Raw genomic sequence first — 27500 nt, 5'->3', positions numbered from 1 at the left:
CGGGGGGAAGCGCAGAACTGTGGCGGCACGGCCAGTCAGTTATGGGCCGGGAGGGGGAAGCAGCGCGGAGCAAGTGAAAGACCTGCGGGCCGCTCCGACTGGAGCCCCCGGGCACGGGGCCGGCCCACGCGAAGCCTTCTGTCGCCCTACGTGAGAGGAGAGCGACAGCGGCTGCGCCTACCTCAGGGCTGGAGGGGCCTCTGGTTATGTAATCGCGCTCCCGCCCCCCTGCGCTTGGTGCACTCAGCAGCCCCGCCCGCTGCAGCCGCACTGCCCCGCCCCGCGGGCGCAGATGTCAGAGAAACCCCACCTTCTCGTCCCGTGTAGCCAATCGGCATCGCCCACCCCACTCACGTGGCCAGCTGCCTGCTGGCTCGCCTGTCCTGCAGCGGCTCGCGCCCGCTCCTCCCCATCTTCGTGCTAAGCCTCGCACCAACTTCTAGCCCCAGCTCCAGGCCTCGCGCGGCAGGGTGCCAGAAAAGCCCCGCCCGCTCCTCCCATCCAGCCAATCGCCGTAGCAGTGGCCCGGCCCGCTGCTTCTCCGCTTGCCGGCTCCGCTCGTTCCGCGTCTGCCTCGCGCGCAATTGCCGCAGCAGTGGGCGCCTCGCAGCTTAGCGCAGAGCGGGCGGGGCCATGGGGGTACTGTCCGTGCCGGCCGCGGTCCGCGCCGTCCTGCTGGACATCGAAGGCACCACCACGCCTATCGCCTTTGTCAAGGTGGGCCGGGGCCGGGGCCGGGAGCACTCGGGTTGCTGCGTGGGGCCGGGCTGCGGGCACGTCCGCTTGGATAGCGAGTGCAGCGGGGGGAGGGGTCTTGTCTGGAGCTCACGCGGAAGCGCTACGCCGTGTTCTTTGGGTAAATGCGATGTGTTTTATTAGAGCAACTACATAGGTGGAAAAAATCTTTGCCAGCTTTACACACATGCGTTTGTGTGAGTGATACGGGGCTGGGGGGTGTGTGTCCCTAGCTAGCACAACGCGTGTGTGAGTGTGACAGAGGTATGTGAAGTGTGTGTGTGTGTGTAACTTACAGCAGTGGTCTGTCTAGCTCACACCCTGGCTGTGTGGGACTGTGCAGCTGTCTGTTGTACAGTGTGTGGGGCTGTGGGGCATCTCTAGCTTGCCGGGGGGAATGTGTCCAGTGTGTGTGTGTTGGTTTGTCTAGCTTGCACACTATATGTGGCTGGATGTGTGGGTCTGTATCTGATTTGCACATGGTGTGGGTGTGGGAGAAAGTGTCTCATGCTTGCACCATGTGTGTATGGGCCTGCCTCTAGCTTACCCTTCCACAGCCTGCATGTGTCTAGTTTGCACAGTGTGTGTGTGGGGGGGGTGGGGGAAGGACCTGCATGTGGATCTGTCTGGCTTGCACAGTGTGTGTGTATGCACGCACACACGTGTCTAGCTTGCTCAGCATGGGTGGGGGGGTTGTTTCTAGTTTACACAATGTGTGTAGAGGGGGGTCCGTGTGTCTGTCTCTAGGTTATACGGTGCGTGTGTGCAGGGCTGTCTAGCTTGCACACTATGTGCGTGTAGGGAGGGCATCTGTGTGTGGGACTGCCTACTTTGCACAGTGTGCATGTGTGGGTCTGTCTCTTGCCTCCCCTTGTTATGTGACTCCTTGCTGGTGTTACTGACATGCTGCCACCCTACCCCATGCTGTAGATTGAAATGCAGAGAGAAACAGCCACTGAAGAGGCCTCTGCATCTGCCGTTCTCGTCTCTCTTCTTCCCAGCCTAAAACACCCGCAGTTTTCAGTACCAGCCTGCAAAAGCCTGTAACCATCTCCGACCTTTTAAGCCTCATTGGCTCTGGCACACACTCATATAAATGCAGTCTGGCACACGTGGCAGGCATGTATGCTTGGATGTGATCTACTCGCATCAATTATTGGAGAAACCAGGTCACTTAGAGAGGGGTGCCCGAGGCATAGCCTGATTGGCTAGTAAGCGCTGTCACGGCCCAACACAGAGAAAAGCAGGGTGGGGGTTGCAAATAAAAAAGTTAAGTGATTAGGGGTGAATATTATAAAAATCCTACACAACAGAAACAGTCTTTTAAAATGTGTGACTTGCATAATTCTTTTAATCTGAGAGCCAGAAAAATATATACATGACTACAGACTATAAAAAAGAATGGACATTCATGCTAGTTTACCGCGTGGCCTTTTAAATACGTTTCTGAACACAGTGCTAACAAGAACTATAGATCACTTTGGACCTACGTAAGGAACTCCTACACACATTGTACTCTCCCATTATGTCCAGCCAGTTCTCAAAATATTGATATCTGTAAAAAATGAGTTAAACATGAAATAATCCTTCATGTGCAAGGTGAGGATTTTATTTTGATCGTTGCTGACAGGCATGAAAGCACATGAAGCAACATTATAATTTGCAAGTGTTACTTAGCCAAAAAAAATAAATAAAGTTGTTATGAATGATATGAATGCAAAACAGTGCCATTACATTCATGATTATTGCTCAAAGCAGCTTAATGGAACATACATCACTTTAATTGTATAACAGTTCTTATAACAAGTAAAAACCCACCTCTATTTGGCAAAAAGGGCAAGAGTTTGCTTATGAGAATTTTTTCTTAATATACCTGAATACTAATTTTCAACCAGGCAAGATGGTGAACGTTCCTTTTTGCTGTAGGAGCTTGTGTTTGCTGTTTCGGTAATGAAAAGACAGTTTAACCACCGTAAACTACAATGCTAAATTATTTTAGAATGGAAAAACAAATTTCAGCAGTCCTTTGCTGCTTATCTCGCAGGCCACTATTTAAGACAAAATAAACCCATTTCATATATTGAATTTTGGGATTTTACGATCAACTAGATGTTTTCCTTCTGTAATTGTGATTTTTTTATATAGATGATCAACATCAAAAGACTCAAGATGTTGACTTTTTAAGGTAGCTATTACTGCAGGCAGCTACTAATCTTTATTAGGTGTGGCCTATATTTAAGTTCTGCTAACATAGCTATGTTGGTCACTGATAGGAATGCACTTTCTTTAAAATGGTATAGCTGTCTTGGATGGCAAAACCCACTTGGTGTTGCATGTTTTACTAACAAAAAATCTTTTTTTTATTGGTATAACTGCATTTGTGCTAAAAGGATTTATACTAACATAGGAAACTGCATAAACCTTTTAAAAGCAGATAGTTTTAAAATGTCACTTTAAACAAACTACTTATTGTATATGCTAGGGCAAAAATGTTTCAAGAATAACTTGCATGGATTTTTATAACTGGGTGTGACTTGTGAGAGGTATACCTGAATTACTTGAGTTAGTATTTCCTACATTGTGACATGCAAAAGATTGTTTTCTGTTTTCAGTTACTAATTTTTAACTTAAGTCTTTTAAGAGGCTGTGGATGCAGAGATAACCTTCCAAACATTATGCAAGTGTATCTGAAGCTGCAATATTCATTTGAGTCTTCTGAGAGCTTCTTTCTTCATTGTGAACTGACTTCATTTTTTAACTGGTGCTAGCATAGATGCCAATAATGTAAAATGGAGAAGAGTAGTATGAAGATTTATACTGTATTTTACATAAAAGATGGAGAGTTGTCTCTGAAGAGTAACTGGAAAAGAAGTGGCATATTGGGCAAGCAATTTAAAAATTAAGATGTGGGCTTATTAGTAATGTGGAGGGCACAAATTGACTTCTTTCCCGAAATGAGGTTCAGCTTTTAAATTTTGGAAATGCTAGATTAAAATCGTGGGTCATGGTGGACTGAGTCATGGAATATTAAGTCAAAATAGGCCATTAGATCGTCCGTTCTGACTGTTTTTATTTATGTCTCTCATTGGATATTAAAGTGTCCCATCTCTGATTTGTCAGGTTACATCCCACCCGGAACAGAACAGCCCTAAAAATTTAATCTTCCAACAACAGTTGGGTGACTTATTTCAAATGAGTTAATTGTCTCATTCCCTAGTCTGTCAGACTCCTGTCCACTTCACAGCTGGCAAGTGTGGTTCTCCTTTTGTACAGACAACATTATTTTAAGACTGCATAAGAAGAGGACCTGTGGGCAATGACAGATTGAATAGTTTGGGATACTACTGCTCTGGTTAACTTGCTTTACCTAGTAGCTTTTCAGTCAAAAATGTGTAGTTTAGCATGCCAGTGGGTCACTTAACCTTCTAGAACAGGGGTATTCAACCTATGGCCTACAGAGCCATTGCATGAGGCCCGCAGGGATCTCCACAAGTCAGGAAATATAGCACCAGGGGAGCAGTGGCCGTTAATACAGTGGTCCCCCCCCCCCCACACACACACACACACAAATTCCCTGATCTTGAACTGGATCTGATACGATCCTGGGGCTGAGACTGACAATCAGCCGATTGGCAATCCCAGCCTTGGAGCTGGTCCCACAACCCCACCACACAGCTGACATCAGGCTGCATGGCGGGGACCCTATCACATGTTCAGTATAAAGTAGGATGGAAACCAGCCATAATATCATCTCACACATTCTGTAAAATAATTTTGTGGCTTTTTTCCCCCTTTGTATCTTGCCATTCATTCATTGCATGATACATGGCTAGATTACTACTGAAGACATGATTAACTGGTTAATCATGTCTTAAGTGTAATGTCTGCCAGGGGCCAAACATTCTTACATCTTCTTATCTCATTAACTGACTCATCATAACTAGAATCTTTAAAGCAAGTCCCAATTTCCACAAAAACTTAGTATAATGAAAATTATAAATACATTCAGAAGTTTATCTTATTCATTCACCCAGTTTGCTATTTTACTGTTTCCGCAGAGGTCCCAAATAGTAGCCAGGTATTTTTCCCCACTTGCTCAATTCTAATTTATTACATTTTCAACTGGACAAAAAAAAACCCTGGACCTTGCTGCTTCCAAATCCTGCTGTCCTACAGCAGTTCCTGACTCCTATTCAAAGTTCTCCTCAGCAAAGGAAGTTATGACCTTTCTCTTTTCAGGTTGTCCATCTTTAACAAACACCCCCTTCCCTCTTTCAGCTAGCCCTTCTTTAATGCTCCCAGCTGAGGATCTGCCCAGCAGCCTGATCCCCCTCCACCTATACCTACAGCAGTAAGCAGGGCTAGCTGCACCTTCCAAAGTCTTAAAAGGCCTATGCCCTACCACACTCTTCCATAATGCCCCTAAATGGAGGGTACACCCAAACTGCACAGGAAGAGCAGCACTACCATTGTACTGGGTACATTAGTGGTGCCCTGTAGCGCACAGAGTTAGAATGCAGGAAGACCTGGGATAAGCCTGTTAGGGATCCACAACAACAAAGCAAAATAACTTATGAAATAGTCACCAGAAGATAGCTTGTTCTAGGTCAGGCCGCTAGGAAGGGTGAAACATGATAGTTACTGTTAAAAAGTGTTAACCACACCAGCACAACCTGGAAGTACAGTTAACTGGTTACAAACTGTGGTTAGATTGTGAAGGCACCACAGACAGCTGTTCACATTAATTAAACATCTATTATGCCATTTTTCAGAAAGAGATCACTTTCTGAAACATAATTTTCCCTTCAAGAAAGCAAGAATTACCCTAACAAACTTGCTGCTGTTCAGAGTAACAGAGGACATATCAGCATAGCTTTCAAGAACTGTTAATTATGTCTTCTTCCAGCCATTCTTTCTTCCAGTTGTGCCCTTTTCCAAATGGATGCAACATATTTATGACCTTGAACTAACAGATTACCAATACTTCTTTTAAATGGCTTACTTCCTGGGCTAATGTTTGTACTTCTAAAACCCAATAAATACACCCTGCACAGTACCTACAGTGGTCTTCAGTACAACCTTCTTTTATAACCGTTAATATTCGTTTTCTTTAACAGGTCTAAGATGCCTCTCTTCAGAATGGTAGTCACACATCAACTTGTTGTTCAGTTCAACTTGCTGGGTTCCACATTTCTCTCTAATCTGTAGCTGGTTGCTATAACGATTTGTCAGAGAACTTTTCTGTGGCTTCAGCTGAACTCTTCAAAGAGAATTTTATTAAGCAGTTTGAATTGTTAATGGCATTTTATTGAAGTACATCTCATCACAAGCCATTACAGACTTCACAACAGTTTGCTTGTAGTCTCCTTAATTTTCCTTCCACATTCTCAGCTGCTGATATAATTAATCTGTTCTACCTCATTTATTTTATACATCAAACTCTTTTCATGTACAGGGTATTCTAATCTCCTGTCATCTGTCTCATGAGGAAGGAGCCTTGAAATCCATACACATAGAAATTCAGCTCATTCCAAGGATTTACGGTTTTTGCACACCCTATTTTTAAAATGTCAGCTGCGTTGTGTGGAAAAGACAGAACTCCATTTTAAATTGATGTTTATGGGGGCAAGATATGGATTCATATCTACCCTCCATTTACAGCAGACCTCTCTTTGATGTTCGTGGGAGGTTTGCCTAAAGATCAAGGGAAAATTGTTTTTTTATGAAAAAACTTTAGACTTGTACTTATTTTATTTCTAAAAGATTGCCCTATTCATTACCACTCATTCAGTGGGAAAACCATTTTTACATTCAAGATTGGACTGGATGGAATTACCTAGTTTGGGATAGTCCTGCTTTGAGCAGGGGGTTAGGCTAGATGACCTCCTAATTTTCTATGAGTGCTGCAATTCTTGGTCTTTTGTTCCCCTGTTCTCATGAATAATATAAGGGGCATCTTTTCTCTTGTCTTCTTCCCCACAGCAACTCACCCCTCCTTCCCAATCCATGAGCAAATTCCAACCCATTTCACTTGCAAAAGCAATAGGCAATGATATAATCCAGGGAGACCCAACTTTTTTGGCAGGCATGCCACAAACTAAGCCCCACATCCTCCCCCAGTGCCACTTCAGTCCCCTTCTCCTGCCTGACCTGCTGCTTTGCTTTCTGTTCCCTGCTCTATCTTTCACTGCTCTCCCTGATCTGCCATGTGTCATACACAGAAGGTTTCCCGTGCCACAGGTTGACCAGCTGATATAGTCAGTATCAACCTTCCTGTGTCGTCATCAATAGCACACAGGTTCTGGCCCAACAGGATAAATGGGATGAAGAAACTTCACCTCTCTCTAGTGCAGTTTCAGGCTGTTTGCAGACTTGGGAAGACAAATACTGCGTTGGTTTTTCTCCATTTATTCTTTATACCATAAGAGCGAAAAAATGTCAAAAAGAAAAGTTGAGCCTCACTTGCTGTGGGGCTACATAAACAACAAATCAGCTATTTTGGATATACGCATCTTAGATAGTGCTTATCCTAAATTTCCCCACACTGTTTCAAAAAAGCATCAGCTTGAAATTTAGCCTTTTTTTTTTTTTAGATGAGTTATTGTAATTAGTAAAAAGCTCAAATTATCACATTTCACCAGTGTCCAAGGGAACGTAGTTTACAGTTTTTTTGAGCTTTTGAATATATTCTTTTATCTTCCTCACTCTCCCTCTTATTTTGTAGGAACAAGGGAAATTGATTAGAATGAAACAACTGACTATTCAACAATTCTGTCATTTACAGAGGGCTTTCAAGAGCAAAAATTATCCAAACAAGAACTTGTTTTCTCTAATCTTTTTAGTTGAGCGAAATGTGTTTTTTCAAGTTTCTCCCCTTTTTTAGTTAGAGCTCAGAAAATTTCTCCCTCTTACCTCCAAAGAGAATTTTCTGATCAGTATCTACAGCTGAACTCTTCTTAGCTGAAACAGGAGAACTACAAAATGAAATCAGCAGCAGTTGTCTAAATGACAACCCTAAGGGTGACATAAAAATATAATCATAGGCTTTATGTTTATTTTTCCCCTTTTATAATAAAAGACTGAACAGTTTAGTTGGTTTGGTTTTTTTTTTTTTTAAATAGCTCCAATATTTACTATTACAAATTCCTTTCTTGACAATCATGAGAGACTGTAGTGATTGGAGAATACTAAAGTATCTCCAGATACTAAAGAGCTGAACAGTTTAAGAGGGAAGGTTCTTTTTAGTGCATCTTTTAATGCCTTTTTTAAAACTTCCAGTAACCGTACAGCACTTTAGGAAAAGGATGTCTTCAAAAGAAGCCATGCCTGGTTAGTCACAAAACAACTCTGATACATTCAGCTGTCCACTCGCCACCATACAAGATGTTCAGCAGTAAAATTAGACCAGACTCCACTCACCAAACTTTGACAGTTGCTAACTGCTTCTGCTTACAAAGAAGAGGCAACAGCCCTTTTAAAAAAAAAATCTCATGTGTGTCACTTAACTACTTTCAGATCTTGATCACCAGTTATTCAGTCAATTAACGTGCTTTTCTAGCAGGCTGGGCCATTTTGTTCACTTGGTGAATAAACCTGCAAGTTCTAATTATTCAATGCTGTGTCCTGCACAGTCCCCGCTCCCCACCTGTGTGCTTATTGACTCAATATCTTGGTTTACTAGGACAGTGCTGCTTCTCTAGAGATATCATAAGGCATTGATAGTTTACTTGCTGTTTGTCCCTTGGTTGCAATTAGCCTTCTCTACTGACTAAGCCCAGTTCACGTTCCTTTCCTGCACAAGAGCAAGTCAGGTCTCACCTAAGAGCCTGACTTGAGAAAAGTAACTTGTGAAGCAGTTCTGTAGTTAAGTTAGGAAACAAATGGAGTCCCAACTAATCTTCCAAGACCAGTAAAAGGCACTGTGATAGAGGAAGGTTGCAGGTAGCTTGGGCTGGGACTGAGGAATTAGAACAGTGGTTCTCAACCTCTTTAGATTTGAGGCACCCTCAGTAAACTCAGAGCTCCCCTTGATAGACTCAAGTAACCCCTCAGAAAATACCAGTGCCTACTTTTCACATGCTTTTTAACTGCAGAAAAATACAGCAATTCCTCCATTGCAAAGAATTCAGACCACAACAGGTCAGAATGTTATAACACCATGGATTCCTATTTTAAATCTCTGGATTTATCTTGTGAATCATGTTTGAGCAGCTAACTATGTTGTGTGGCACCTCACAACACCCATGGAAGGATCATAAGACACCCCAAGATGCAGCAGCACCCTGGCTAAAAACATTAGATTAGAACTACAAAAGTTGAAATAGGAGAAAAGAACAGGGAAGGGTTAAGTGGGGATATGTTATCTAGGACAGGAGGCTGGGCCTGGAAAAGGAATGAAATGATTCAAGGAAACAGATGCAATCCATGAGGCCTTTTCTTTAAAGACTGGCTTAGTCTTAAATCTCCCTGGGTGTCACTCCCTTCCAAAGGCCGTTCTGTCCACAGCTCCTGACCAGGGCTTCTTGGAGGTACTCTTAACAAACACATAAATTTGAAGACTGACTTCATTCAGCTTTAATAGCTCAGATGGCTGCAGTTCTTTAACATTTTCCTCTAACCCTGTTTTTATTTTATTTTTAAAAAAGTCCTGCAAAGTAAAACTGAAAGGTGGTGACTGAGAAATTTTCGTAAAAGGCTGTGTGATACCTAATTCTCCAGGTGAAATGACAAGTTGAATTTAATTTCTAGAATAACGTTTGTAAGGACAAGGGGTCTTTTGAAAAAAATAGCGTAACTTGTCAATTCTGAGTATGAAAGCAGTCAGCCTTGAACTCGTGCTTTCAGGAGCCAGAGGTCATGTCATGTGCCATTGGAAAGATAATTTTCCCCAGACATACATTAAGCTGTCAGATGTGACATTTCTTTTCGTTCTTTGCTAGCATTGGTATTGCTGTTTCTAAGCTGACATCTCTGTTAATATTAAAGAAATGACAAGTAATTATGAAACCACATGCATTCACTAGCAGGGCCAAGGGAATACCATCAATTTGAATATTACATTTCTTTCAGGAAGCTTTGTACCTACTTGCACAAGTGGTACAAACAACACCTAAAATAACTGCCACTGAAAATGGCTAGCGGGGAGGAAGGGGGCAAATTATGCATGGTTTCCAGTTCACTTGATCATTTCACTATTTCATTGTTTTATCACTCAGTTTCTTGTTGGCTTTTTACACATCAGTGAGAGTGCAAAATATATATTTTTTTTAAAAGATTTATTGTAGGAAATCGTAGTTTAGCCCCCTCCCCCCCTTAATTTCTTTGTCTCTTCACTGTACATTTTAAAAGAATATCCATCTCTATGATGTTTTCATATTGTCTGAGGAATGGTGGCACTTGCCCCGAACAAGGTGAGCTGTACTCCCACTGGGATCTCTCCTTCTACCAGGATTACTGTTTGGCTCCCGTTAACAACTGAGCATTTTATTCACTTTGTACGACTGTTCACCAAAACTCAGATTATACAAGCTGAGTAGCGTTAAGAAAATAATCACAAATGCACTGTCCCTTTAAGGGAAACTTACCTTTGTGTATGACCAAGTTTAAACGAGTCGTGTGTGTTTTGTGTTGTGCGTTACTAGGACACTTTGTTTCCTTACATCAGAGATCATGTCCAGGAGTATTTGCGTGCACACTGGGAAGAGGAGGAGTGCCAACAGGACATCAGCCTTCTGAGGAAACAGGTTGAGTAATTGAAACCACATTCTTTACTGTTGCCTTTACATGAATTCAGAGTTATAATGATTACTTCTCTAATTGCATCATATACTGGGTGAAGTCATGGGAAGATTTAGATTGCCCCTGAAGAGCACTTACCTTCCTTGTGATCTTATTTTTGGATCTATAGAATGCAGTCACCAAATATTCTTAATGCACGTGTACCTACAATTCACAAACACTGACCAACATCATACTGAAATAGATGCTGATCCCCACCTGCAGGTTAATCTAAGGAGAATTTAGTACACATCTTCCCATCATTGCCGAAAGTCAGTAAAACTTAACACCTTTCTTTAAAGGTCACAGATTGCCTCAATTTTTGTTCTCAACTAGAGAGCAGATTCCAGAGGAGCATCATCCTTTGATAACTGGTGGAACATGCAATAGAGGTGCTGTGGAGAAACTGGATAAAAATCTAGATGGGTATAACCACCTGGCTGGAGTTCCAAAATGTTAGCAAAAGCACTCAAGCAGCATTGGAAACTGTCTCTTTCTCTTCTATAGCTGGATATAGTCACTCTATATCTTCCTTCCTTTTTTGTGTCCTTGTGACAAGGTATTTAGTAGATTTTGCAGATTCATTGGACTCTGACAGGGCCTCACTATGAGCACTTCTGCTGTGGCCTCAAACTTGCAATCTGCAGGCTGTCAACCATGCATCTTAGCACCCGCACCACCCCAGCCCCTTCTAGTCTTGCTGAGAACATTCTTTCTGAAAGCTCTTCTTGGAGGTTCCAGACATGTTTTTAGGAAATAGTTCTAAGCAAATAGGTCTGAGTACTCCGGTCCTGAGCCAGGGAAGCAGTTAAGCATATCCTGGTTTTGAAGGCAATGGAACTACCCATTGGGATGATCATGTGCTCTAAGTTAAGGATATACTTAAGTGCTTCAGTGGGTCAGAATTAAAGTTCCCTTTGTAGTCAATGATGAACCTCAAGTCAGAAAAGCCTCAATCTTCATCCAAGAAAGAATTAGCAGTACAGCCAGGACAAAAACATAGATGATGCTGCCGCCTCTTGTGGCTTTCTGAATGTTATAAAACGCTTAACATACATTTAGGTTTGTTTGTTTTTTAAGTTTGTAGCAGTTAAATGTAGATTGAGACTATGCTCCTCATTAAACTACTGATTTTCCAACCTTACTCAGCATCCTTAATTGCATTAGAACTGAGCCATTAAAACTGCAGTTGAAGTATATGTTAATATTAATAGGCCTAGTCTAGGTAAATATTCCCACAAGCACTTCACCAGGTACCCCCATAAACCCCATTGACTGTGTGCTTGAAGTTAATTGCTTGTCTAAGTGGAGTCTTGAATAGGGCTGGACTTATGCAGAGGTTCAGAATGCATCCCAAATCAGGTCTCCAATTGCCAGTTGCTGTGAGAGGAGTCACGTCTCTCTTTTTCTTTTTGGTTTGCATTTTCAAGGCTGAAGAGGATTCTAACTTGGCTGGAGTAGTGCCTATTCCTCCAGAAACTGAGACTGGAGAAGAGGATTCAGAGCGGGTTATCAAGGCTGTAGTAGACAATGTGCACTGGCAGATGTCTCTAGACAGAAAAACCACAGCATTGAAACAGCTGCAGGGTCACATGTGGAGGGCAGCTTATACAACTGGACGAGTGAAGGGAGAGTGAGTAACTTCTGTGTATGAAGTTTTTCCTTGGAGGAGACCCTGGCTATATTTTGCTAAACAAAGTCTCCTGTGTGTATGTATTGAGGCTGAGCAGCTATAAGGGATGTTGAGGTCTTAGCCATGTGTTGTGGTCTAAAAAAATATATATAAATTACTGCTGAATCTGAAAAACAAGCCTGGAAAACTCCCAGTACTGGGGTCAAAATCAAATATTTTTGTCAAGGAACCAAGTACAGCCATTGCTACCTTCCAACCTGAATGCAAAATCTAAAATCAATTGTGTGCAATAGAGATTTTTAACTTGGCACTGATGCTTTAAAATTACCTTGAATTTCCAGCAGTTGTCCCAGTTAGCATGAAAGAAAAACTTTTGAAGAGGGCAAGGAACATTTCTTCATTCTCAGTACACCAGGTTCTGCTGTATCTATCTACTCACATATTGTGCTTTCTGCTTCTTTTTGCTAATAAGCAGAACAAGGTAAGATCGTAGAAACTGTTGCAGGATCAGTGGGAAAGACACAATGGGAATGGAATAGTTGGGAGGAAAACGCATGGTAGGGAGCTAAAGAGCAAGACAGTTCTGCTCCCACAATTAGGCATGGCCATCTTGTAACATTTGGTGAATCCACAGATGACAATCTCTTATGTAAATGGTAGAAGCCTTGATTCTTTTGTTTAAAGAGGGAGGTTGAAAATCAAGTATGTGATTCTCCCAGTTTAACTTTAAAGAGTGTGATGTTTTTGAACCATTTGTGGCTATCTGGAACCAAACCTTTCAAGATATTAGACTATTCTTCTAAAGAAAAAAAAACCTGTGGAGACCCTCCTGGGTCACATTAGTAGTTTTGAGCATATGGTAGCAGTAAAACTAGTTGGGGGAGATTTAAGGAGGGAATGCAGTTACTATCAGAGTAGTGGACAGAGATATTCAGAAATAGAGTGTTCTTTTCCATCTGTTCACAGGTCCTATTTCTTGTGGGCTTACGATTGCCCTGATCCTTTGCCAGAGCCAGTGGCAAACTACAGATCCAGTCGCAACTACCCAAGATGCAAACTGTCTTGCATCTTGTGTAGTTTATTAACCCCAAGGCATAGTGGGTGTAAAAAAACCTGGCAATCTGATTAAGTGGCACAGGTGTGAAAACACCCAAGTTGCTGTTGCAAAGATCATTTTCCTGGCTTGTTGCTGTGTCCCTTTCCTGCTTCTCCTTTGCATCAGACATATGTTTCTGTACTTGCTTTTGCTTTTTAAAATCTTTCCTGGCCTTGGTGCCTCCTACTAGCTCTCTCAGATTTTCTAGAGTACCAGCTGTTGGCTTCACTGCCCATGATGGCAGCCATCATCACTGATGGCAGCTGCTTCCATTTTAAGCAAGCGCCTTCATGTTCTGTCCCCCACTTCCTGAAAAGACATCCCCCAGATCTCTCCTTAAAACTCTCCTCTGATGCGATACCTACACAGCATGCTACAGCCACTGGGCTGAGGCCACTGCTTACGTGTTGAACAGGACAGTCTGTTACCTTGTGTTCCTTGTCTGCCTCATTTTATACTTACTTTATAAAGCTGTTTAGGGCAGGGAGTGTCATCTCCTTCTGGGTTTCTGTAGCATCTAGCCTGCTGGGGCTCTAATCCATGAGTGCATAGGTGCTCCAGTCCAGTGAAACATGCAGCAGAGAATGAGGCTTCTATCAGCATGACACATTGCTACTTATTTCTTCCCCCTTCTTTTTCCCTTTACACAGCTTCCAAATCTAATTCTGCAGGGCTAAAAAAACAGCTAGTTGAGTTAGCTTCTAACTGATTTCTTAACTGTGAATTTGGTAAGAGAAACAACATGAAGCACCTTGATCCAACTATGAAACCAGCTGAAGGATGAAACTTGGAGCCTCTTGTGTAGGAGGAATGTTTGCTGATGCAGAGATGCTGCACTGCCATCTGCTGGATGGTCAAGGAAAGGCTCACGCAAGGGGGCAGGGGTGGCTTAAGATGAAAACACCATTGCCAACCTTCAGCATTCTACTGGACCCTGTTTTGAGATGCTCAGTTCTTGATAGAATTTGGCATAGCTTCATCTCTGGTTCAGCTACTGCAGAGTTAAGATGGGGATTAATCTGGCTCAGAACAATTACTGTAACGTCTTCCCTTCCTTCAGGAGTCCTTTTCCCTTGGCTCTTTTTCTTCACCCCAATAGTTTGTAACACTGCTCTGATAGATCCTGTGGCTGCATCATCTCATTTCCCTGCTCATAACCTACTTCAGCTGTTCAGATCCTTAAATGGGAAGGGTTCATTCTCTCCAGCAGAATCCATCTCTGAACAGCTTGCTACAACTGCTTGAAAGTAAAGCAAAGGGTATTAATTCTGCTGGACAAACAGTCTTCAAAACCTGAAGGTTGAGCATTTTTTTCTTAACCCTCTTCCCTCTCTCTCCTTCCCTAAAAACAAGTCACCAGGCTGTTGAGTTCAGAATGTTTTTCCCTCTGCCTTTTAAGTGTAATGGACCAGAGGAGCCTCTGCCAGGCATCTGAAACACATGTTTGTTGCTACTTTCTTTGCAGCTGTCAAAATGGATCATTTGTTAAGGTTGAAGTAAAGTATATTGTTTGCTACTGAAGTAATTTCCTCAATGGAGAAGCAGTGGGCAACTTTAAAACAACCAAATATTATGTTTCTACATCAACAGTCATAGAAAGAAACTTTTTCACATAGTCTGTGCTGTATTTGTCTTGTTCAGTCCCCTGCAGGTTGTTACTAAGATAATGACAATATCTTTTTCTGCAGAGTCTTTGAGGATGTGGTTCCTGCCATCAGAAAGTGGAGGGAAGCAGGGATGAAAGTGTATATCTATTCTTCAGGGAGCGTGGAGGCACAGAAGCTTCTGTTTGGATACTCTACAGAAGGTGATATTCTAGAGGTAGATAAGATTATAGCCTCATTTAAAGCTGCTCCATCTGCAACACAGGGATAATGACCCCTTCCCAGAGGTGGGGCAGTGATCTCCTTCAGTTCTGTTTGAAGTACAAGGCATTCCTAGTCTCTTCTGCTGTACCAAATTACAGAAAAGTGTAAGATGGTGGAACAATGAGAAACCAGCTTGAGCTGCAGTTGTTGAACTTAGTCAATCAAAGGCCATACATAGTTTGGGAGACTGTCCTTAAGTTGTCCTTTTCAGTTCCTGTTTTGCACTCTTCCCATCAGCAAGGGCACTACCAATTTGAAACAGTGTCAGGCAGCACAACTGAAAGAGTTTTTTGGGGACAGACTCCTCCCTTCTTAAGCCACCCCTGTAAATAAACCTCATAAGAAATCTAAGGATTGGTGTGCAGCAAACCTAACTCCACTTTCACAAGGCTCATAAAGGTACTGCCTTAATCATATTCAACGAAAGGCAATTAAAAAATAAAGCTGCTGGTTAGGCTTCCATACCTGGAGAGCTCTAGATACTTACCATTTCAGCACAGACAGCATCATATCCCCTGTTCAACCATGCAGCTTAGCCCTACATGTTGAATTCTTCTAGTTGCATGGTGGGAACAAGGGGGAAACCTATTAAGGCCACAGTTTCTCTCTGGTTTCTAGAATAACATCTTCCTACAAAGCTGCTTCTCTTTTAACTTTTCAGCTCTTTGACGGCCATTTCGATACCAAGATAGGTCACAAGGTAGAAAGTGAGAGTTACAAGAGGATTGCAGCAAGTATTGGATGTTCAACTGATAACATTCTCTTCCTGACTGATGTCACTCAGGGTAAGAGGTTGAGCTTTCCTGCCATTTCCCACATTACAGCCAGGATAAAATGTGATCTTTACTTGCTATATTAGGTAATGAGCCCCTCAAGAGCCACTTGGAGAGGCCTACAAGAATCCTTGCTCAGCCCTTACATCCACTGGGATGCCCCTTTAAGTTTCATCTCATCATTTGATACACATCTCAATCCAGGCAAGAGAAGCAAGTGTTTTCTGTTACTGGAAACATTGATTTCCTCAAACTAAAAGAGTGGTAGGCCTGATCTCTGCACTTTGTGCGTTGCTCTGACATGTGCAAAGTGGATGGTTGGTGAAAGTGAACTTGTCAGTTGCAAAAAACATAGAACAGTTCCCTACCCTTCACCATACGTTTCTTCCTTTTAGAAATATAGATCTGGGTTTAAGCCAGCATAATGCCCAAGTAACTGATTAGAATGTTGATTCTCAACCAGGGTGCCACGGTACCTTAAGGTGCCATGAAATTAAGGGTGCCACAGAATATTGGGAATTGTGTAAGTGTTTGCATACCTAAGATAAACCTAGAGATTTCAGATAGGAACCCATTCTGATATGCTGTGGTCTGAGTTCTTTACAACAGAATTGCTCTGTTATTTTTCCATAGTCAGGAGTTGACTATGGAAGCTGAGAGCTGGCATTTTTCAATGGGTGCTTTGAGCCTAAAAAGGCTGAGAACCACTGGATTAGAACAAGTCTTTTCATGTGTTTTAAGGTGCCTTAAAATTAGGCAACAGAGGTCTATTTGTCAGTACCACAGACCTTTAGAGAAAATGGGAAGTAGAGGACAAAACAAAAATCCTGAAGGGATGCTTAGCACTACCATTAACAAGTCCCTGTATAATTAGCATGCTGTTTCCTCAGTATGTGTACGAGTCATCAGCCAGGTGAGTCTTAACAAATAGCTTTTCTTCAAAATACACCATTACCTTTGGGAACCCTGCAAGAATTGGGGATTCAGAAGAGGGAAGTAATTTTGCATAAGCTTAGTCCTGGCAGCAGGCAGCCTCTCCACACTACACTGGCTAAACCTGTACCAGGCAGTAGGCAGGGTAGATTTGTACCTTATAGGCTGAATCAGAGATGCATAAGCTTTTGTAAGCAGCAGCTCACCTCAGCCAGTCAGCATCTGCCCACCTCACAGGAAAAAAAAAAACAAAACCCATCCAGTCCTAGATGATCCCCACTCTGGAGGCAAGGAAAAGAGGCAGTGTGAAATAATTCTTTCCTGCCTCCCGAGCAGGCTTGGGCTGGTGCCAGGATCATGCAAAAGGCCTAAGCACCACTTCAGACTCACCTGAATGAAGCATGGAATTTTAGCTTGACAAGAATGTGGAAAGTGCTTGGGCAGAGTTCTGGGCTCTGAATGCTATTAACCAAAAATAAGTTTTGAGGGAGAGGGGAATAGGGCAGAGCATGGGGCTCTAAGGGAAGGGGAGGAGCCTGTAGCAATCCTCAGCAAGGAGAAACTGTTCTGCTCTTTGGGACAGTGACTTCTGAGGTCATGTTAGGGTCACTGAAGACTCTACAGTTTGGCCACATCCCTTGTAAGATGTACTAGTACTTGCTCTACCAGATAGTTGGTGCTATGACAGCAAACAAGCCTGTCCTCTCTGAAGGGGCATTTAACAGAGAAGACTAGTAGGTATGCCACCACCCTTGCCTTCCACTCACTCCTGTTAGAGTGCAGTTTTCAGTCTGTTGCTCTCTGCAGTACTTGCATTGCTATGGGGAGAGACCTGGTTTCACTTTAATCTTGTTAAAATTTTTGGGATGCCTTCTAAAGCTGAGAAGCATAGGAGGTCTGTGCACTGGAGAGCCACATTTCATGTTCCCTAAATTCTCTCTCTTCTTTCTAGAGGCAAATGCTGCAGAAGAAGCAGATATGCATGTGGCTGTGGTCATCAGACCAGGCAATGCAGGATTAACAGATGATGAGAAATCATATTACAGTCTTGTTGCATCTTTCAGTGAACTGTGCCTGCCCTCCTCTCCTTAGAACTTTTACGTGACTAGAAGACTAAACTGTGGCTGATGAAATTGACCGTTTCGCCCTGGTTAGTTATGTTGGTAATAAGAGTGTTTTGCTTTTTTAAATAGGTATGACATACATGACTTGTTCAGATGTTGAGATCAGTGTATTTTAGGTGGGATTCCTAGAGCAGTAAGACTGAGGCCTACAAAGTGAAGTCAGCTGGAGTTGTGAGCAGTTTGAGGAAGCAGCATGTAAAAAAGTTTCTGTTGCTTAGCTCCCCTAACAGGGGAATTGCTACCAGAGGAAAACTCTACCAGCTACCTAGTTTTGAAAACGTATAAACAGGGTGTGCCATCTTTACAAATAAAACATTCTGTGAATAAAGCATTTCTCACTCCAGCTGACTTTTGGCTCTTACAAGGAAATGCCTCTCTCTCTGCTAACGGGTAATAAATCATTTTCTGGGTAAGGAGAAAACGTTAAATTAAGTCAATTTACTTCCCTAATAAGTTAGACCATGTATGTTCAGAATAACCAAAGTTAAATACAACATATAAACCACGATACTGTGGTTTTGATTTGTCACAGTCTGGCAACAAAGATGTTCTTTAGCCTGAAGTGAGTGAACAACATTATCTAAACCCTACAGCACCACCCATAAGGTACAGAGGCAGACTGCAAGCCTAGCAAGGAAATTAGGCTATTTATAGGGTTTTTTTTAAAGAAATATAAAGATAAACCCACATGTACTAATACAGTGCAACATTGAGCTCCAGACCCTGCTGCATGCTAGAGCAGATTTTATCTTTGTAGTATTTTTAGCAATAATGCCTGAAGACTCTCAAGAGGCTACAAATTGGTTCCCTACCCTATAACCCAGATCATCTGGGAACAGATATTTAACAGGAATACTTCACAATGGTCACTTTCTACTATGTTTACTGACCACAAATTTGTTTCAAAAAACACAACTATGGAACAGCACTGCTTAAACTGTGCTGACTTGTACAAGGTGCTCATGTAGCATTTCCTACTGTGGTGAATAAAACATAGTTTTGACTTATTAATGCCTAACACCATCTAGTATCTGTCATTTCACTGTCTTATTGGGGCCAAAGTACAACTCTCAGCATCTTTTTATGCTGCCCCTACATTTGTGGAAGGGTTGTCTTACCTATAACATGCTATTTCTTTCTTTTCTGCAGCCCAGCTAAGTCTTCTGCTGCAGAGGTATTTGTGTGTTGAACTCATACTTCTTTTTTTGTTTTGGTGGGAGTTCTCCAGGTGTTTCAAGGATGTGAGCAGGAAATAGGCTACCTATTAATAGCAGTCAACAACAGGTACAGCCCAGAACTTAATGAACTGATTTACCACTGCTATGCATTTTTTTTTGTAGATTGCTAGCCACTAAGTGGTACTACCTCCACATGTGAAGAGTGGCTGTACAAATGGATGTACAAAATGCAAAGGAAGGGACATTTAGCTGATTTAAAGGCGAGATCAGTGTCGGAGGGATAAGATTTGATGTCTCCTACTTTTTTTTTTCTTTTTAAAAAAATTAAAAGAGAAATCTCCCTCCTACTGGCAAAGCTGCATGCAGGCAGGAGAAGCCTTTGCTCTCTCAGATGTACGGTCTCCAAGAGGCACCTACCCTACATCAGAGATGTGTCCTTACTCAACAGAATATTTGAAGGTTTCTAATTTAGTGCTGAAGACCTTCTGGGACATACTGACCCATATCTCAAAAGCAGGAAAAAAGCACAAGCCTGCAGCAAGCCCTTTATGAAGAAGTTGGAAATGAAATACATTAAACTACAGTGAGGGAACTCCCTCTCCTCACCAAGAGAAAAAGAAAAAAACCCAGAATTGTTTAACTATAATTTCTACTTTATTTGCCAAGATCTCAGTCAATATTGTCTTCCTAAGAAATCTGACTAGAAAGAACAAAATGATTAGGGAGGAGAGCAACACACTTTTCTAGAAAAATTAGGAATAAGAGAAAAGGCAGACTACAGCATTAGCTCTGGAAAGGCAACTACACCTCACTATCACACACGTCAGACAGATGTACCGCTTATGGTCTGTAGATTAGGTGTGAACTGAAGAGGATTCAATATTGCAGCTGATGGTAAAATAAGAAACATACAACTGGGAGGGGCCCGCTGAGCCACACAGTCCAGTCCCCACAGTCACAGGCAACCATGTGTTGCTACAATCCTGTTACACACCACTGCCACAAATCATCTATGAAAAAGCCCTTCAGCAACATGCCACAAGTAAACATGCTTGGAGAATCCCATTCTAGAGAGGAAAGCAAATTCTTGTGTCTAATGATCCTTGTTAATCTGATTGTAAGAAAAAAAAACGCGACCCTAAATATGAGGACTGATTTCAACGAGTGCATGTGCAAGACCCCCCAGCTAGACACCTAAAACGTTTCTAGGGACCAGGAGTGCACTCTAGCCGATCTGCCACCTCTATCCATTGCCAACTTCCAATGCTTCAGAAGGCAGCTCAGGATATATATCCACACACCAAATAATGTATTTATGGTAAAAAAATATATATATATATTCTTCCTGGCTCTTCAGGTGACTAACAAAAGCCATGAGGTATAGGATTATCAGACACTTCTCAAAGAGACTGTGTTTCCTTTAAACAGTTCCATGAAAGTACTAAGGACTTGAGATTGCACATATAGCATGCTCTGATGACTGCTTCAAAAAAGACCACTATCCTGTTATACTACCCCTTTCACAAAGTTAGAGCTCCATCTTGAAGCAATTCAGAGTCCTTACCACAACTTTTTCTAAGAAGCCATTCCAAAATTTAATTCCTTGACTGGTTAGAAGCCTTCTAAATTCCATCGTTCATTCATTGTTCTCTAATTTAAATAGCTCTTCTCCCGCCCTGATTATTGTGCTCCATGAATACATTTTTAAAAAGTAAATCTCAATTTTCATTTTCCTAAATTAAACAAACCAAGCTTTTTTAATTTCCACCCAGAAGACAGGGTCTCCATTCCCCTAACCATCCTAGTACCCTTTCTCTTTACCTGTTCCTTTTTTAAATTAATATTTTTGAACATGTGACAAGAACTGCACACAATATTCTAAATGGAATCCTACCAGGGCTTCATACACTGATACTAATGCTTCCATGTCTCTACTAAAAATATTCCACTCAATGCACCCTAACATTTTTTCATGACTGCATCATACTTATGAGCAGGGATGCTGGTTTTCTCTGATAAAAATAAATACATAAATAAATCGCAAATTCTCTGATAAAACCACCCAAAATCCGTTATTAAAAGCCTTCTGCAGCCTCCACCCCAGCCCTGCTGGTGCCCCTCACTGCCCCCACAACAGCCCCCACCCCAACCTACTTGTGCCTCTTGCCCCTGTCCCCCAGCCCTGCTGGAGGGGGCCCCCAGCTGCCAGGGCTATGGGGCTAAGGCCCCAAGTCCGTAGCTCCCTGCCCCCAACAGCAGGCAGCTGCAGCAAAAGCAGCATGGAGCTGGCTCTCCCACTACTCTGCCTGCTTGGGTGGGGGCATGCCTCCTAGCTGTGATCCACAACTCCCCAGCCCTGCCAGAGGGTCCCCCAACCCCCTGCAAGCCCCACTTACCTCGGGCTCCAGGAAGCTGAGCTGAGAGGAGCTGTGGCCAACTGAGTGCCTCAGGCCCTGCTCTTCCCCACCCACTCTGGGCAGGGCTGGGGGTTTCCCCACCCTGTTTGCAAACAGCTCTTGAAGGCTGGAACTCAACCAGATTAGCACCCATTAATACTGGATCTGTATCTAAATGATTGAATAGTCCTTGAACCTAATTAGCATCTATTTGCACCAGCAAATACCTGACCATACCTTATTCCTTTTTTCGTAAGGAAACTATGTAGAAAAAGAAAGGGGGGAAAACAACTTCATTTTCTCCATAAAAGAAATTTATTTTGTGGTCATGTTTCAGTGTGTATCAGTCATCATTCAGCTGTACTGAAATGTGCCATTAGAAATACGTTAAGAAATGTACAGTATATCACCAAGCAGCTGAAATGCAGCTTGGATTGCATATAGTAAAAGGAAAAAAAAAATCACAAACTTCATTTTTTTTCCTTTGAGAAAGTTTCAAAATACAAAATGATAAAACAAAAGCATTTGATTTTAAAAAAACATGTCACAGTGGACTATTTACAGTAAAACACCTTTTAACAAAAACATTTATGCTTCTCTGTTCAATATGCACGTGTGTGTGTGATTCCCCATGTATGTCTGGTTCTTACTATCTCACCTTCCCCTAACTGACAAAAGGAAAGTTACCTGTATTGGCTTTAAACCAGCTGCAAGTTTTCCACCATAGCTTGGTAAAACCATTACAAATAAACTTTTTTCATGCTGTCCCCAAGGACATTCCCTTCTCAGAAAGTTTCCTGCCTTTTTTTCTTTTTAGTACTGTTATTTTAAGATAATACCCAATAGCCAGATTCTGTAATCAGGTGTAAATACTCCATTCAGTGGAGTTACTCTAGATTTATACCAATGGAAGACAAAACTGGCCCAAATAAAACAGCGTAAGAGGGCCAGTGGGAAATTTTCCATCAAAATCTGTTTCAGCAAGGAATGTTGACTTTTAATCAAAAGGCCTAACTCACACAACTGATAATCTTGTGACTGAGGAACACTGCATGCCTCATGCAAATTGTAATTCATGCGTCTTACACCCCTATTTTCACTCGCTCATTATTTTCTGAGTGGGCTACATGAGGCACCATGAGGGCTCAGCAGGGAGATAAAAGTTCCAGCTTGAATCTGGCCCACAGAGCAAAACAGGGCTTAGTCACCTGAACAACAACTCAAACCCACCACGTCAGTGTTTCCTCTTAAATATCTGGTTTTCAGACCTAAGATTTCTGTGTCACTGAAAAAAATATATATAATCAAACTTTTTCAGGTGAAAAAAATTCTCCATTTTCTCCAACCAGCCTTATAATTTAAAACTAGGCTACAAAAAATCTGCTCCAGAACTGAGACAATGGGCAGGTGGTTTCCCTCTTTTAAGGAACAGGAGAAAGCTCCTATGAATACTGTAATCTAAGGTCTGTGCACTGCCTAAATCCTAAAGGCCCTAATCTTGCAGGAGTCCTCACAGAGACTTCAGTGAGGTTTTGTAGCATGGAATCCATTGCATACCTGGATGCCTAGGCCTTAAATAAGATGTAATGTAGGGCTCAGCTTTGTCCTTTGTGCCAGACTCTGCCAAGGAGGGAATTTCCCTTGTAAGTGCATAAAGCAGCAAAATAAGCCTACATCCTACATATTCTACATTAAACACTGACCATCCATGAGCCAGGGTTGCTATTCAAGGTTTCTCTTGCCACTTAGGCATGGCAACAAAAGCAGCTTTTTGACTACTATACACAGTATCTTATGGAAGCACTAAAAATAAATTTTAAAAATCCTCTCCAGGTCCCCTCTAGGCAGAATGAATGTTCACATTTTCACTTAGCACTGCTTGCTTACTCGAGCCCCAGCTGTTCAAACCAATGCATAAACTTGAAGTAGCAGAGATTAAGCCCCACAGCTGCTTTTTGTGTTTTCTTTTTAGTGCCTGTGGGCCATTCTTGTCCCATACCAACAAGGACATCAGCTGATGACTATAACTGACTAGTGTTCTGCTACATTCTCAGTAGTCTAGTTTTCCTCAAACAAGGTCTCACCTTTAACTATCTTCCAAACCAGAAGTGCCTGTAGTAAGGATCAGTATGTTTATATTTTCTTCTGCTGACTGGTTCCAAGTTCACACGGCATAAAACCAGTTAAGGAGCCAGCAGTTCTCTCTCACTGTGCAATCCAATTACCCCTGTCCAACAAGGTAAAGGAAAAAAATGCAGTTGAAATGTTAGATACAGTCCAGAGGTCTGAGAGCAGGGCAGGGAGTCAGCAGATCCTGAGTACTAAATCCTAACTCTATTTGTGGTGCTGGAGAAGTCCTTTCCCTCAGTTTCCCCATCTGTACAGTGGGGTTGATACTGTAGTATTATGATGAGTGACTGTTCAGCATTTGTATTATGACTAGGACACAGGTTGCAGAGAAAGAGGTGTCTGTAGCACACAAACATAGCAATTTCTCTCATTTTTCCATTTTTGATCAGATAGATACTTGTGTTTTGTTTTGCCCTTAGCAACCACCCTCAAAGCCCTTTGGCAATATGACTGTGATTATACATGAAAAATGAACTCATCAAAAAAGTGTAATGAGGTCATGAGTTAAATCATGCGACCACGCTAGCCTGCTACCCTGACAAAGGTAGGCTCTACACCTGATCCGTTTGATACTCGGACGCCTCCGAAAGGCTTTCAGAAAAGCTCAGGAAGTTTTCCTGATACTCGGAGCAGACAATCTCAAATCTGTAGTGTCTGAACTCCACTGCAAAGGTGCCGAAGTAGCAGAGGAAGCACATCACCAAACCCCACTGGATCCTGGCAGCGTGCATATGGATCTCTTGGGCCATCAGGATGAAATCTGGAAATAGCCTGTCAAGGCAAATACTCTCAAGTAGCACTAGCACCAAACAGGATGAAGTATACTGGGTTGATAGCCTCTTGCATCCAATTTTATAGATAAACTATTGGGCAATGGCAACCAGCTTGCAATTGGAAAAAGGCTTTTAGTGAAGAACCAGGAAAAGGGTTCAACAGGCAGAAAATTAGACAGGCCTATCACATCTGCAAACCTGTCAGATGTAGCAGCATTTCTGATGAGGATAACAAGGATGCTTCAAATCCCACCTACACCTCAGGGCTAGGGACAGACATTCAAAAACCCTGAGCCTAAACTGATTCAATCTTTGCAGGTTAGTCCAACCTGGCTAGGCTGAACTGGTTTGTAACTGGGCAGGCATCCCAGACATGCAGGCACATGGCTGCAGTGGCTCAAGCTAGAAGCTGGGGAGGCACTAGAGCAGCCCTCCCTTCCCTTCTGCAGAACTGAGCTGAGGGGGAGGATGGCCAGACCCTGACACAACACTCTGATTAGCCCAGCAGGTAATTGATAACAGTGTTTATCACCCCATTAAGAAAACAAAGGGACATTACCAGCTACCTGTTGATTCTGCCTTTTGATTCAGCACAGACCATAGCCAGCATGTGGTCTGCTAGCTAATACACATACACCTCTCTGCAAGGCAGAGGGGAGGGGGGGAATTTCTGCTTAGCAGGAAGTGGTGAGGGGAGGGGGGAAGCAGGCTTCAGTCTGTGCGGGAGCTGCAGCCAGGAAGCAGAGGGGAGGAGCCAGCTCTACTGTGGAGCAGAGAGCCCTGCTCAGCCCAGAGAGCATGCCAAGATGCTGAGGGTGTCTGGTTTAAGTTAAACAAGCAAGGGGTCTGGGCAGACACTGCATAACTGATTTGGGTCAAACCGATTTAAGTTTGATACTACATTCAACCACGTTTAGCTCAAACCAGTTTCAGCCATTTTGAAACTGGTTTATGTGCACTGAATAACTGTTCTGTTACAGGTTTAAACCAGTTTCTGAGCACTTAAACCAGTGTGTGCGTAATGTCTGTCCCTAACCCAAGGAACTCCAGGAAAAAAAAGGGAAGGACCAGTATCTATATTTTATGACTTCACCACTGTATTTACAGGTTGAAGAGTATTTGAAACCAGCCCTCTACAGGACCATCATGAAAATGATGTGGACATACCTACTGCACCCCTGCCAGTTTTCCTTGCTGTGTTGAATGCTGATGACATTGAACATTAAATTTAACTCTCCTCTATTACACTCCAGTCCCATCTCCAGTATGAAAACTACCAGGTTGGGGGTTCAATTACATGTGTTTAAAATATGTGGGACCCCTAAGAAGCAGAGGTTCTAGCCACATCAGGGGACTTCTCTAGTATAACAAGGTCCTTCAAACACTGGGGGGGGGGGAGAAGGGGGATCTCCTGCTTTGCTTTCAGACAACCTCTTGTCCCACTGCCTCTTCTAGAATACTGCTGTGTAATCTTCTCCTTAGTAAAAACTTTGCAAGTTCCCAGCTGGTAATGAATAGTCTTCCACACAGCTTCATGCTTAGATCCATCACAAAAGTAAGTTAGAACCTATTTCTCTAGCTTATATTCACCCATTGAGAACTTTATTTTCCAGTGCATAGAAAATGGTCCTCCCCCACAAAATTAACATTTGTCCAATACATCAAAGCTACATAACAAATAACTGAAATCACTAAATTCTGTCAAGCTTTTATCACAATCAAAATTACCTTGAAAAATTTTCCCCCAACTTTATGCTGTTGAGAAGCAGTCACAGCTCACATCTGAGTAAATAGCACTGAACACATGAGATGCTGACTGCACAGCAGCCAAGTAATACTGCTAATACATTAACTGCATGTTATTATTAGGCTATTGCGCAGTAGACTACTTCAGAGACATTCACCAGACATACATAAAGCACTACTGTGCAATAACTCCAGTTACTGTGCATTTATTTAGTACTTTACTAAATACTAAATAAATGCACAGTAACCACTGTGAAGTAGCATCTCATGTAGATGCACCCACTGTGGCCAAAATCAAGTTTTAAAATGTTTCCAGCTTTCTCCTCCACTGTTCATAGGATTGTTTGAGAACTGTGCTCAAAGATAACATTTGCTCCCTGCAAAGGAGTAGCTCAAAGCCAGTACCTCAAATTCTCCAAACGGGACTTTTATAAGTGGCACTTCAGTGCTATGCAAATCTTGTGCTATGAGCCCTCTGCACAGGAGAATCACCTGGTGTGAAGTAATCAAATTCCAATAACATTCAGCATGTTAGGACACGAGTTTCTACAGATTTGGAGAGTACTTCAACACTGACTCACTACATCTATGGCAACAATTTTCAAAAGACTCTCCAAACGATGGATTAATGTAGTTAATTAAAATGTTCTTTTGCCAGACCCAACTTGCTGCAGGCCTTTGGGCAGAATCTTATACCAACCATAGGCATCCTCTTTTAGAACGGAAACCACTGGAAGAAAAATATGCAAGCATCTAGATTGGCAAATTATCAGCAAGACATAAGCAAAACCATGAGCCAAACCCTTCCTGAAAACAAACTTCAGTAGCTGGAAGTGGGGTAGGCTATCCATTTTGGCATCAAACTGGTATACTTCTAAACTGTGGGTGAATATTTTCAGAAGCGACATGACTTGAAGTATACATCCAATGTCAAAAAATGAGCAAGAAACCCAAATCTCATTCCGAGTAGAAGTCAGTGGTTCTCTTTGAAAATGACCGAAATAATTGAATATGAATTACTGATAATTTTACTGAAATAAACTTATAGAACATTGCTTATTTCTGTTCTAATCTTTTCTTCTTTTCCCATTTTTCCCCAAGATGTTGCAAAATCTTAAATATTGCTCTACATAATGGTGTAGTCTTGTTGCTTTATTTGTCTGATATTAGATATCGTTTTATGGTAAAACAGCATCTAGAATGGTTAATAAGTGTTCAAAACCCCTCTTCTGACCTAGGAAATGATATCTGCTCTGAACAAGGGGAATTTAAAAAGTTTAGTTACAGCTTTCAGTGGTTTAGTTTCTTGACAGGAATGTGATAACAATCCAGGAGACA

At 42.2% G+C, this 27500-nt stretch overlaps 2 protein-coding genes across 7 annotated transcripts in view; one reads left to right on the top strand and one right to left on the bottom strand.

Moving 5' to 3' along the window:
* The first annotated feature begins 19 nt into the window (after positions 1-19).
* ENOPH1 (enolase-phosphatase 1) lies at positions 20-25757 on the top strand. Of its 3 annotated transcripts, none has more exons than XM_019552610.1 (6): positions 20-717; positions 10377-10478; positions 11943-12145; positions 14930-15062; positions 15771-15894; positions 25524-25757. In XM_019552610.1, the coding sequence occupies exons 1-6, from the start codon at positions 634-636 to the stop codon at positions 25526-25528; spliced, it is 651 nt and encodes a 216-aa protein (XP_019408155.1). In that variant the 5' UTR covers positions 20-633; the 3' UTR covers positions 25529-25757. The 3 variants fall into 3 exon arrangements, with proteins under 3 accessions (XP_019408155.1, XP_019408154.1, XP_019408153.1); XM_019552609.1 differs by lacking the exon at positions 25524-25757 and adding an exon at positions 18009-18946; XM_019552608.1 differs by lacking the exon at positions 25524-25757 and adding an exon at positions 17768-18946.
* TMEM150C (transmembrane protein 150C) overlaps positions 2066-27500 on the bottom strand; it is a 66848-nt gene continuing 41413 nt past the window's right edge. For 2 of the 4 annotated variants that reach the window (XM_019552611.1, XM_019552612.1), the window contains exon 9: positions 21806-24403. In XM_019552611.1, coding sequence (XP_019408156.1) covers positions 24195-24403 — 209 coding nt within the window. In that variant the 3' untranslated portion in view covers positions 21806-24194. Of the gene's footprint in view, positions 2291-10319; positions 10467-13703; positions 14707-19127; positions 19139-21805; positions 24404-27500 lie in introns of those variants that run through there. The other 2 variants (XR_002104179.1, XR_002104178.1) reach the window with 2 other exon arrangements.

Source organism: Crocodylus porosus, unplaced genomic scaffold, assembly GCF_001723895.1.
Source record: "Crocodylus porosus isolate Cpor-Errol unplaced genomic scaffold, CroPor_comp1, whole genome shotgun sequence".
Classification (NCBI taxonomy): domain Eukaryota; kingdom Metazoa; phylum Chordata; order Crocodylia; family Crocodylidae; genus Crocodylus; species Crocodylus porosus.
This window is presented reverse-complemented; position numbering and strand designations above follow the sequence as displayed.

What these genes read in the sequence shown, in the direction of transcription:
- ENOPH1 (XM_019552608.1), top strand. Translation starts at nt 634, where the DNA reads ATGGGGGTACTGTCCGTGCCGGCCGCGGTCCGCGCCGTCCTGCTGGAC. An exon ending in ACTGGACGAGTGAAGGGAGA is followed by an intron (nt 12,146 to 14,929) that starts GTGAGTAACTTC and finishes CTTTTTCTGCAG; the next exon opens with AGTCTTTGAGGATGTGGTTC. An exon ending in CAGAAGGTGATATTCTAGAG is followed by an intron (nt 15,063 to 15,770) that starts GTAGATAAGATT and finishes TTAACTTTTCAG; the next exon opens with CTCTTTGACGGCCATTTCGA.